At 44.1% G+C, this 12,494-nt stretch overlaps 1 protein-coding gene across 2 annotated transcripts in view; it reads left to right on the forward strand.

Annotated features, from left to right (window-relative positions):
* The first annotated feature begins 1,356 nt into the window (after positions 1–1,356).
* The window catches only part of LOC125284897 (solute carrier family 66 member 2), a 32,693-nt gene continuing 21,555 nt past the window's right edge, over positions 1,357–12,494 (forward strand). Inside the window, exons 1-3 of one of the 2 annotated variants that reach the window (XM_048229051.1) lie at positions 1,357–2,395; positions 2,572–2,705; positions 4,382–4,432. In XM_048229051.1, the coding sequence (XP_048085008.1) occupies positions 2,193–2,395; positions 2,572–2,705; positions 4,382–4,432 (388 nt within the window). In that variant the 5' untranslated portion in view covers positions 1,357–2,192. The remainder of the gene's footprint in view (positions 2,396–2,571; positions 2,706–4,381; positions 4,433–12,494) is intronic. The other variant, XM_048229052.1, reaches the window with a different exon arrangement.

Genomic DNA, 12,494 nt, shown 5'->3' on the forward strand with positions numbered 1-12,494 from the left:
ATTACTGTGAATGTATGTGTGTGCGTGTGTATCTGTTTATGCACATGTGTGCACATGGAATGGGTTAACATGACCCCTGGAGGCAAACATACGAAAAAAAATTGGTCATCCTAGGCCCTACGGTTCTCAAGATATTCACAGAAAACTGTGTCTGCCCTACCCTCCATTCGGGGGGTCCAGTACAGCGGGGGGGCTACAGATCAAAACAAAAAACGATGGTTCCATGCTATCCATGTGGGGTTACATGCCCACCAAGTTTCGTGTACCCTGGTCTTTCAGTGTCCCGGGAATCCTTGTTGGTGTACGGTCACTAAATGTATACATAAATTATTTTATTGTAAGGCCCCCCATGAACAAAAGTTCACAAAACTTGGCATGCATTCGGAGGGTGTCATAATGATCCTACACTTTCAATTTCGTGCAGTTTTGACCATGTCAGCCAGAGATATTGTGATGAAAACACCTAATTTTTTGCTTTTTAATTTTTAACTAGATGGCGCTATACATGAAATAAGTGGTAATGGGATGGGTTGACATGCCCCCTTAAGACCAACATACTTAAAAAAGTGGACCTCCTAGGCCCAACGGTTCTCGAGATATTCACAGAAAACTGTCTCCGGCCACCTACAGGCCAGTTGGTGTATAGTAACATAAATTAATTTATTGTGTGGCCCCCCATGAACGGAATTCCACGAAACTTGGCGTGCATTCAGAGGGTGCCATAATGATCCTACACTTCCAATTTCGTGCAGTTTTGACTATGTTAGGTCACAGATACCTGCGATTACAACACCTCATTTTTACTTTTTTGTGTTTAACTAGGTGGCGCTATACATGAAATGAGTGGTTATGGAATGGGTTGACATGGCCCCTTGAGATCAACATAGGCTACAAAAATGTTCGTCTACCCCGGTCGTTCAGTGTCCCGGGAATCCTTGACGGAAATTTGGACATGCGAAAAAGGTTGCGAAAAAAATCTGACTAAACCTATATGACCGCCGCTTCGCTGAGCTTGTATGATTGATCAGAGCTTGTATGATTGATCTGCACTAGTTTATATGCCTTAACTCCCATACGGACAGGCTATATTTTAGTCCTTTTTGGTTTTGGGGTGGATAACAATATCTGTTAATTTAACAATCTTAGCAGTAAAATATTTTTAGCCAAGAATCCATTTCATATATGGGAGACCTTAGAGATGAGGAAAAACATTGTTGGGTTTAGTTCTACCTCCGGTAGGGGTATCTCAAAAATGTGGGGCCATTGTCACTAGCCTAACTTGTAGCCTTCGAGGTTGTAAACAACTAGTATTAGGACCATGGGATCGTCAAGGGTTATGACGTGTCGGGCGTCAATAAGGAAGCAGCACTGCTGCGCCAGCTGTTGGAATGAGAAGTCTCAGTGGCTTCATCACTTCACTGGGACATTTTAAGCAGTGATTTAACGCATGGGAGCGGGAATTTGTTACGATTTGACAGTAACCGATCAGCTCACTCCACAAAACGCCTTTGGGATATAAATATAATGACGGATGAACAACAACGGCAAACGCTGCTCATCAAATGATAACTTGAATTGTGTATGTCGACGAGATGAGATGCAGCAGTCCATGGAAGTACAACAGGGAAATATATTTTTTTTCTTCACTGCAAATCTCGTTGATGAACAGTAACAGCTGCTTCTTATCTTAACTCAAATCTACCAACTGTTGGGTATGGGCAGGTTTTTTGATAGAAATACCATAACAGTAACGTTAGGCTAGCTTGCTAGCTAGCCACATTCAGTAATGTTAGCCTTCATTGCCTAATTTAGTTTGGTACGTTATGAGTTTCCTACCTTGTTAATCATCTTAGCCCATCATCTATGAAAACCCAGCATTTTTTCTGGATTGAGATTTTCCCCATTTGAATCACGGGTTACATCATACAATTGTGTATTTACACCAAAGTTAGCTCGAAGTACATTCTGGGATTGTAACCTTCTTAATGGTGTAGCTGACATTTCCGCGTTAACAAATTGATTCGTTTCAAGCATTTGATTTGGGTACTCTTTAATAAATTGTTGGTGTATCTGCATGCTACACTAAGCATGATACAACTGACCCTGGTTTTCTAAAGGAAAGTTATTCAAACAACACTCTTTGGGGAAAAGGAAATAATTTCGCAAGCTGAGCCCTGAGCGACAGTACTACAATGGAAGATGAAGTCTTTCAACAGACTATGCATATTGTCAATCTGCTCGTCACCTGGACAGCTGCCACAGCCATCATATTTGGTGGGGTGGTGCCATACATTCCTCAATACAGGGAGATCAAGCGGACTCAGAATGCCGAGGGGTTCTCCACCTATGTTTGCCTTGTTCTCCTCGTAGCCAATATTTTAAGAATACTGTTCAGGTAATCTTTTTGTGTTAAGAGGTTCAGTTTTCTAGAATGGTCAAATTTGGTTCTTCTGCTTTACTAAATACATATCAAATGAGTTAGAGTGAAAAAGCTTCATCACCTCAAAGGGAAGTTCAAATGATCTAAAAAAATCGACTCTTACTCATCAAGGCAAATGTGTGTCTCACTAGGTTTGGGCGCTACTTTGAGACCCCCCTGTTGTGGCAGAGCATCATCATGATTGTCACCATGCTGGTCATGCTGAACCTGTGCACTGATGTCCGTGTGACAGCCGAGCTGAACACAAAACGCCGCTCTTTCACAGGTCAGTCCCCTCGCCAAACAACCCCTCTTTATTGCTTTACAGCCTGTCATAGGTGTGTGAAGAAATACAGTCTTGTGTGTGTGTGTGTGTGTGTGAGAGTGAGTGAGTGAGTGTGTGCTTGTTGTACAACAGATATTTCCATGTACACACACTAGTATTTGAGTAACTACTTCCTGGCACGATGTTGCCATGTGACAAATGTTCACGTGACAGGATTTGTTTGGGTTATGGGTCTTGGCAAAGAACTGTGGTAAAGGTACATCAAATAACCTCTGTAATTCGATAGCCTCAGGAAGCCACATATTCCCTTTGAGTAAGGCTCTGTTTAGGCTTCAGCTCATTTATACACAACTGTTTACTAAGTAAGCATCACTCTGCTATGAACCCACCATGTTCAACAGCTACACCCTGCAGTTGAATGAAAACAAAATGTAAAAGATTAACATTTTAATCTGCCAAGCCAGGTTGGAATGATCACTAAACTGGGTGGTATTGTCAGTGGAAGCGATTTCCTTGCAGTAGGTTCCATTTCCAGTAGCCTATCAGAACGCAGACAGAAAGTACAACACTGGCGAGTCCACATGTTTGCGGCCTTACTGGGGTCTGGTCATGTCAGAACGTCTCCAGACCCCTCCCCTGGGCTGGGCCACGTGGACATCATGAGACAAGAACACATCAGGAAAAGGAACACATGAGTGTAGAGGGAGGGGGAGAGAGAGAAGGGGGGATAAGTTAACCTTTTAAACTTCAGGGTTAAGTTAACCTTTTAAACTTCAGTTGATTTCACAGGTGTCTGAAAAGGCTGCACTGCAGTCCCATCTGGGACCTCTGTGCAGTGCCCGTTTGGTCACACTCCAGATCTGTCATCATGTACTGTAGGCTCTACAACCCCTATATACACACAGCCCCTATCTAACTCCCACAGTACAGAGGGGGGTACAGTCTCCTGTCACCCCAGGGGGTAGATGAGAGAGAGAGAGATAGATAGATAGATAGATAGATAGATAGATGCTCCAGGGTGGGGGTTTGGCTGCAATAATCAGCAGGGATTTGACAGGCTTAAATGGTGATCTATGAGGAGATTAGGCGAGCAGAGGAACTGCGTTGTGTAAGGGGGCTCTCTGTTATGTCACATGCCTGCAATGACCTGAGTGGGCAGATGGCATTCTGAGTAGATGGCATTCTGAGTATCAGATGCATAGTGGCCATGCAGACAGAATCATATGTAATATTTGTCACATGGAATGGAAAATAGTTTGACTAGTAGATTAGTAGTAGACTAGTAGAAAGATGATTCATCTTTGCTTAAAACCAGTTCCTTTGAAGAGGGGGTCAATGACTCTAAGGCCATTTCAAAGTTTAACAAACCCTTTAAAGGTTAGGTTGTATACATCGTAAAAGAGTAGTCTTATAAAAGGTGTGTTTTACAGTGGATAAACTTGTTAGTCCATGTCACGTATGAATCATGATTTGAAGGTGTAGTCAGTTCTCGTTGACCAGAAATAAAACACTCACATTAAAACATAAGATCTCTCAGTCAGTCACTTACTCACACACACGCACTCACACATGCGCACATCCTACTGGGGTCATGTGAAGACCAACCTCTCTTCTCTCATCTTCCCTCTCTTTTTTTTTCTGTTTTCTTTTTCTCATTTTTTGTTCTGTGTCTGTAGCTTCAGAAATTAAGGATGAGGAGATCAAACTCCCCAAGAAGCTCTTTTTGGGTATGTACCGTTTCCGCTTCGCTAAACGGCACCAAGGTCATCCCTCACCTCACCTCACCTCACCCCACCACCCCCCTCCCCACACTGTGCCCTCGTCTCCAGTTCCGCTATGTCACCCAACTCACGCATGGTCCAGTGATGGCACTCCGCCACCCCGTCACACACTAACCGGCGTCACCCTCACTAACTCACGACTGATCACCACCTGCCAGCTTGGCACTGTTGGAACCGTCCCCATTGCATGTGCCTCCAAGTCGGAAGCTTGTGAATCATCCCAGCTTGATTAATTTCTGTTTTAAATACACTCTACTCTACTGAGCATGATAATGTGCCATTGTTTGCATGCATGGTAGCTTTAGCTGATTCTAAGTCATAGTTTGAAATTGCTGATGTTCACTTATTGCATGCTGGCAAGAATAATGTACATTAATTGTGTGTGTGAGTGTGAGAGAGAGAGAGAGAGACAGAGTATATGTGAGTGCACAGATGTGTATGCATGGACATTAATGACCTTGAATGACATTTAATCTCAGTACTCAGTACATGATCTCTTGTTATGTCTGTGTTGGATCTTAAAAATATGTGGTTTGCATGTGAATGGTTAACATATGAAAGCCTTATTTGCACCAATAACTGATGACCGTATGTGTTGCAAGCAGTGAGACATTGTCTTTGAAGGAAAAATAACTTGTTTAAGCTTTGCTTTGGATGCGATATAAACAAGCTAACTGGGACAGCAGAAAAACACTTTGTCATGTGCACGCTGGCTGACCCGCCTCGGATGCCACTCTTAACTTGGGTCATTCACCGCTTGTAGGAGCTCTCACAATGCATGCATGCTTGAAAGGGGCCTCTGTCTGACCCGTCTGCTGAGGACTCTCTCCTGATGCCTGGGAACAGTGGTTGCTCCTCTTTGCTTGGTTTTGCCTGTTGTGCTGGTTGCATCTGTGTTACTGGTTCACTCAGGGGTCAAATGCGAGATACTTTAAGTGGGACCTTCATCCACCGGAGTCACTGTTTCAGAGAATTACAGTTCTGTTACTGCACTGAAAATTGAGTGCTGAGAATTTAGGCTGAGTTGAGATAGACCAGTTATTGTGCTGGATGTTGATGTGGACTAAAATGGAATGGGACACTAGATGGCACTGAAAGTCTAAGGTTGGAGAATGCACCAGTGTTATTGTGGGGATTTTGGAGTATTTGCTCTTTGAATTGTGTGTGTGTGTGTGTGTGTGTGTTTTGTTGTTTTGCATTTTCCCCACCATCATGCTCCATGGCTTTTTTTGTTTGTTTTTGTCTTGGTGTGATGGCACAAAGCTCACATGGTCTTAGTCTTTTGCTAAAGTTTACGGTGGGATGGAGGGGTTCAGGGATCACGTAATCCCTAAGTGGACGGAAAGCTGATAACAAAAATAATACACACCAGAAGCAGACATAGCTCAGTAAGAAACTAGATATGTGTCTTTATCCTTGTGCTACATGTCTCTCCATCTTTTCAGTCCAGGCCTCTCATGGCCAATCCCTGTGCTGACTTGTCTCTTACCCATGTGAGCCCCCTAGTGGTCATTTGGATGTTGCATGCTGGGATTAAAAGATGTGAAGAGCTCGGGAAATGCATATGGACCCTTTCAAGAGAGTTCCATTATCAGCATCATAGTTGGCCCCACAAGGCTTCCTTTTTAACATTCCATATGTTATCTTAATGCAGAGGAAGTAGATTGGGGCCAAAATAGAACGTTCAAGCATTGTTTTTGTTTACCTTGTTGAAAGGGTCTATACTGTCAATAATAAATTGAATGCCTCTTTTACTTGTGAATACACACATACGCACGGACACACACACACACACAGGCAGGCAGGCAGGCAGGCACACACACACACACAGGCAGGCAGGCAGGCAGGCAGGCAGGCATACACACACACACACACACACACAGACATAGACGCACATTGTCTCCCGTGGGAGTTCACTGCTCACTGGTTCAGCCTTTCAATCGCTGTCCATCTTCCTGCCTTACCTCATTAGATTTGACAGAGAGCCATGTCCCCCTAATTGCAACTCTTTGTGTGTGTGTATCTGTGTGTGTTTTTGTATATGTGTATATGTGTGGCCGTCTACTGCTAATCTGACCACCTTCTGCTCATATGTGCCCAAAGCCTGGACTGCCCCACACACACACACACACACACACACACACACACACACACACACACACACACACAAAGATACAACATCCAACATCCACGCACACATCTTTACACACAAGCTTTCAACTTTGAAGTACAGACACAGTATAATCACAGGTTTTCACTTCACACAGGAAAGGTACGTAACGTGCGACACAGACTCGAGAAAACACAGTCTGAATATGTGTTTGTTTGTTCTATGTGCATGTGCGTATGTGTGTGTTGTGTGTGTATCCATGTATGCATGCTAAAGCTCCAGACTGGAGCAGATATTTTTGGCCAGAAGGCATGGCCCCAGCGGGCTTGTGCGTCCGAAAACAATTCGTAAGCCCCTACACACACACACACACACACACACACACTGACAAACACAATAGCACGCACAAACAGCACAGGCCTCCCACGTACGCAGGAGCCTGTGCCACATTATCTCTGCAGGTCCTCTGTGCCAGCCACAATTACCATTTGATTGCTGTGTAGGGAGAGAGAGAGATGGGAGGAAGAGACTGAAACGTAATGTGTTTATTGAAACTAATGCGTTTCTGCCTTGGTTTAGTGTTCTGGGAGTGTTTCAATTGACTTTTGTCTCGTCAGCCATCTGCAGAGGCGCCACGCTCTCTCTCTGTGTGTGTGTGTGTGTGTGTGTGTGTGTGTGTCTCCACTTCTGTGAAATATGTATTGTGTCTCTGTTAGTATCTTAATCTTATGATTCACAAAGCTGAGGCATTGCTTAGCTGGGTCCAATGAAATCTTTAAGGAGATAACCGATTAGGGCTATTACCACTGGATAAACAGTGTTGTGTTTTTTAACACGTTTGAAAGGATTATTATGGGATTAGGAATGATTATGACCTGTTGTATCAGGTAAGGTGTTTATGTGCTCTCATGAGGACTGTGCTCTGACTGCAAAGAGAAGGAATTATTCCAAGCTGCAGTCACACTAGGATATCGCTGTGTTCAATCGACTTCTCCCTTAACATGCATTTAATGCCTTGCCTTTAAGGCTTGGCTGTATACCTGTATACATTTTGTCAATATATGGTTTTCCCAGTAAATCCTCAAAAACGGAATGTGCAATATTTATTAGGAGAGATTATACAAACGTTCAGTGCAAGGATAAAGTCTCTTAAATACAGTTTCCCAATACCAGTCTGTGTGTGTGTGGTGTGTGGTGTAGACACACACTGCAGTCGAGTGAGAAGTGCAGATGTAGCCGCCCAGTCTAAATGTGGTGTGATTTTAGGCTGGAGAAGGGGGGGAGAGAGTCACCTGACCGTGTTCTAGAGCCTGGGAGCGGGCACCTCACTGCGTCCACTCTTTGCCCACACACTCGCCCGTAGCCATTGCCAGTTTCGCAGCCTCCTGCTGAGAGAGGAGGGCACAGCGGGGAGGACCTGTTTGAAAGCAGTGCCAGGTCCATGCCCACTCGCCAGGGATTGAACACCACGAGAGAGAGAGAGAGAGAGAGAGCGAGAGAGAGGGGGAAAGAGAAAGAAAAGAGAGAGCTCTGTGCTGGCAATCACACAAAGACCACAAACATCTCTGTCATCCCCCCCCCACACACACACACACACACACACACACACACACACACACACACACACACACACACACACACACACACACGTGCCATGGCTGGTAGTCTGAAGTCTGAAGTCTGTCGTGTCAGACAGCGCTGCGTGTCCTGGTGGAAAACAGGTGGTATTTAGAACAGGTGTCTGGTCTTCTGGGTTTTCTCATGGGGTGATCGTAAACATTCCCCAACCCTGACATATGATAGTAATTGTGGTGAATAATTACTTAATATTAATCTTAGACTGGCAAACTTCAGGAAAACTCAGGAATCAAGTTTATTCTGTTACAAGCAGAGAGGGTAAAAATGGTCTATGGTCTGTGTAGGCCATGGCACATAGGCCTCTGTTGGATCAACCTCTCCCTCTCTTCCTCAGTTCTCCATCCCTCTAATCCTCATTCTTCTAACAATGCAAGTTAATCACTTTTGTATGGGTTAAACAAAGGAAGAATTGGCGGCAAGACAAGCCCACATGATTTGTTCTCCAGTTGGCATCAGACACACCTACTCACACACCTACTTCACACCTATCTGAAGAACATGAGGAGAGATATCTTTTATATATCAGAAATATCACTTATAGAATGTTCCAAACATTCTCACAATCAAATCATTACAATCCTTGTACTGAGACTATTACAATGATACCAAACATTAATATATTTACATTTCATGACCCATGGATACATTATAGCAAGGTAACATCCTTTGTTTTGTGGATCTGATAGCCCTTGGAACCAGTACATTAGCATTTCATTGGGGGAGGGGAGGATGTCTTTATTTAATGCCAAGAGGCCCCAAATGGCCACCAAAACCAGTCTTGAAACTCCAAAATAATTCCCATCACATATTAATGTCCTCTTTGAATGGAGAGGATGGAATGTCCAGGTAATTGATTTTATTCTAGATAGTTACAGAGGGCACTAGGAGTTTAGTATTTAATTTTAGCTTGAAGCTAACACTTCATTCCCTGGAGTGTAGTGGAGGTGTGGAAGTGCTGCCTCCAGCAATCTGCAATCAGTAGAAGTTAAAATATACTACCTCCAGTAGACAATTTATTTGTCAGTGTCAGTTCAAACCAGTTTTCTCTCACTTCACTTCACATCAAAATGCATGTACAAATACACACATTCATCGGTGTCTTCGGTCATGTGGCACTTGGACCCATATGACAGGAGGTGCCAGTGCCAGCCAGTCTGGCCAGTGCCTCTGTGGCGGACTCTCCTCGCAGTGCAAGTTAATCCAGCTCCAGCAAAGGTTTCCAGAGGAGGGGGCTGTGGGTTTACCCCGTGCCCAACTCGGTGTGGGCAGCGGTGGCTGGTGTCCCCCAGGCTCTGGCTGTTATCTGTGAGGTCCAGATGCTAGCGCAGCCAGTGACGTGCCATATCACTCAGGGCTACACCCGCAGTGCTGCCACCTTAATCCCAGGATGAGTTTAACAGGCCCCAGTTCAGTGGTTTTACTGTGTGTGTGTGTGTGTGTGTGTGTGTGTGTGTGTGTGTGTGTGTGTGTGTGTGTGTGTCTACGTGTGCATATTGGAGAGAGACGAGGATTGTCTTTTGAGTTGGCGAGAGATGCCAGTTTAGTGGCACTGGTCCTGGCTTTGATACTGGAACATTGGGTGCAGTGACCATATCACGCCAAATGAGACTAAATCCCCATCTCTACAGTGAATACAAACCCATGGAAACCTGTTTGGTTGGTTTAGTGTGAAATAACACCTGCTCTTTTTTGGGGGGTGTTGGAGAAATGTTTGTCATGGTGGTTGTGACTATGATTTGCTTTTTCCCAAAGTAATTCCTTGTCATTTGTTACCTTTGATGAGGTAACTGTTGCTGTGCTTTTTCAAGTGCTATCCAGATGCAGGCACGCACACGCACACGCACACGCACGCACACTCACACTCACCTACTCACACAGAGTGTGTGAGAGAAAGAGCTTTTGATTGTTTGACTACCCTTAGGAACAAAAGGCGTAATTGAACAGAGGCAGAAATGTCAGGCGAAATACCAGTAGTTTCCACTATCAATATGGCAATTTTGCGTTGTTATGAAATGTCGGTGAGCGAGCATTAGTCTTCACTTCCACAACAATATGTGAAAGGATAATTGAGTCAGAAATCAGAACTGATTATCTCTGTGAAATGGCAAAATAAACTTTTGTATATTTCCCCTTTAGGCCGTTTAAGACATTGTGAAGGACTGACAGTGACATGTTAAGACCCTTTAGCTTTCTCTGACACTTCAAACCTCACATCAGCTTTTCTTAGTCCCGGTAGTTCCACCTGTTTGGCAGTGTAAGCTGCAAGCCTTTATCTTTGTGGGGATGAGACCTTTAACTGCAATAATGGGTATTGCATCTTGGTAATGAAAAATAAACACTATATCCGCTTTTGCCCCTGCAGTGGAGGAAAGTAAATCTGATCCTGGGTAAGCTAATTGGGGTGGCTGAAAGGGAGAGGGGCATGGAGCAGCGTGGGGAATGGGATGCCGTTGGAATCTCATTTGAGAGCAGCCGTGTCAGGTCTTTTCCCTCTTAGCGCTGATTGCATTTGCTCTGTGTACTTTCCCCCTCTTCTGTAATGTCATTTAGAATTGGGGAAGTTTGGCGCCCCCCTTTGTGTTTGTTCTGTAATACCCCCTCTCTCTCTCTCTTGTTTTTGTCCTCTCATACCGGTATAGATATTGAACATGCTCTTTCAAGTAGCGCAGGAGCACTAATGGCTTTTTAGAGATCATTGAAGATAATAAAACATGACAGACTAAGTAACCGCAATAAAAACAACGACAAAAAAAAAAGACATCTACAACCAGGCATTCCTCTGTACTGCTTATCGTCCCTTTCCGGTGCATTCTTGTCTACTTTTTGGCCCTCAGCACTGTTCTGGGATCTGTAGCCAGGGATCTCTGCGGGTGGCAGATTCAGTGATGGGAGAGCGAGTCCCTTAATTTAACATGGGTTTGGGTGGCTGTTGTTATGTGGGGGTCTTCCCTGCTGTGCTGGGGTTTTCTCTGTTCATCCAAGCCCCCCAAATCCTTTAATATGTTCGCTCTGTTTATTTTTTTTTGTCATTGTCATTGTTTCATTTTGAGTTCATGGAGGGATTTTTTTTTTTTTATGAGACCAGTGAGGCTTAAAGATATCAATGAAACAAAGTAATTTGGATCAGTTAAAGGATCCCTCGCAGTCGATGTACAACTTATTTTCTACCCGAGCGCTTCTGAGTTCTTTTTCTCTCATGCAGAGACCTGCCGAGTCAGCAGTTAATTCTTGTTCACCTGCCCTGCAACCAGATTGGCCTGTTGTTGAAGAGATGGCAAAATCGAAACCTTCTGATTTGTTAAAACCTACCTGGGGGCAGTTCTCTGAATGTTGAGCCTAGTGTAGAGTAATTGTAGATGAAGATGTGCACTGGAAAATCCAGAGTTCTCGCAAGAGCACAATTTAAATTGTCCCTGCGAGACACTCTGGCAATGAGTAATGATGCATGTTACTTTTGCCACTTGTATCGCGGGGAGCCAATCACATCGGTGTATCTGATATAGGCAGGCCAAAGGCGAGCTAAACAGATGACAGTCGTAGGCTCGAAATCCGGAATCAGTCAGTAAACGTTGGTCGTATAGTCTTATCCAATTGCGTGCAGTGAGATTTTCAAATGCACGATTGGTGCCGCCCCTCGAATTGGGCTATTACATTATTTGTGGCCAGACCCTTAGTCTTTCTAGATTACCAGGGTCTGGAATCTCCAGGCTACTGAAGATGTACAACTCCACTTAAAATGAGGACCTCAGGGCTGTCCCCCAATGAGATTCACCTTTGATTGAACTTCCAGTGTGTTCAATTCACACTGCTTTTAGACTGTTTTGGTAACCCTTTTAACAGCCATCACTAATGTTTAAGTAAAAACAACTTGTTTTTTTTTTTAGTATGACAGGAGAATTGTGAAGCTAAAAAGCCCTAGAGGGTGCCAGAGTCCCAATGTCAATAGGGTCATGTCAGAGTAGCTTTTTGCAAGTATTGATTTCAGCATAAAAATCGTATTTTTTTTCTAGATAAGGCTTCAGTCATTTGTAACTAATGAAACATTGATTTTTGTGTTTGTTAAGCTCCTGTATGAAATAAATGATCTAGTTATGTTGAGGTGAGGTGAGGTGTGGTGAGGTGTTAGTTTTGGTATTGTGCACTGTTGTGTAGGATCTGTGCCCTGTTCTGGGGTGGCGGTCAGCCTTGACCCAGCGTGGGGGGACAGGGCCCGGGGCCTGCACGGTCAACTCCTCGGCTCACAGGGGCACAGCTAATTGG

This window comes from Alosa alosa, chromosome 20 (assembly GCF_017589495.1).
Source record: "Alosa alosa isolate M-15738 ecotype Scorff River chromosome 20, AALO_Geno_1.1, whole genome shotgun sequence".
NCBI lineage: Eukaryota > Metazoa > Chordata > Actinopteri > Clupeiformes > Clupeidae > Alosa > Alosa alosa.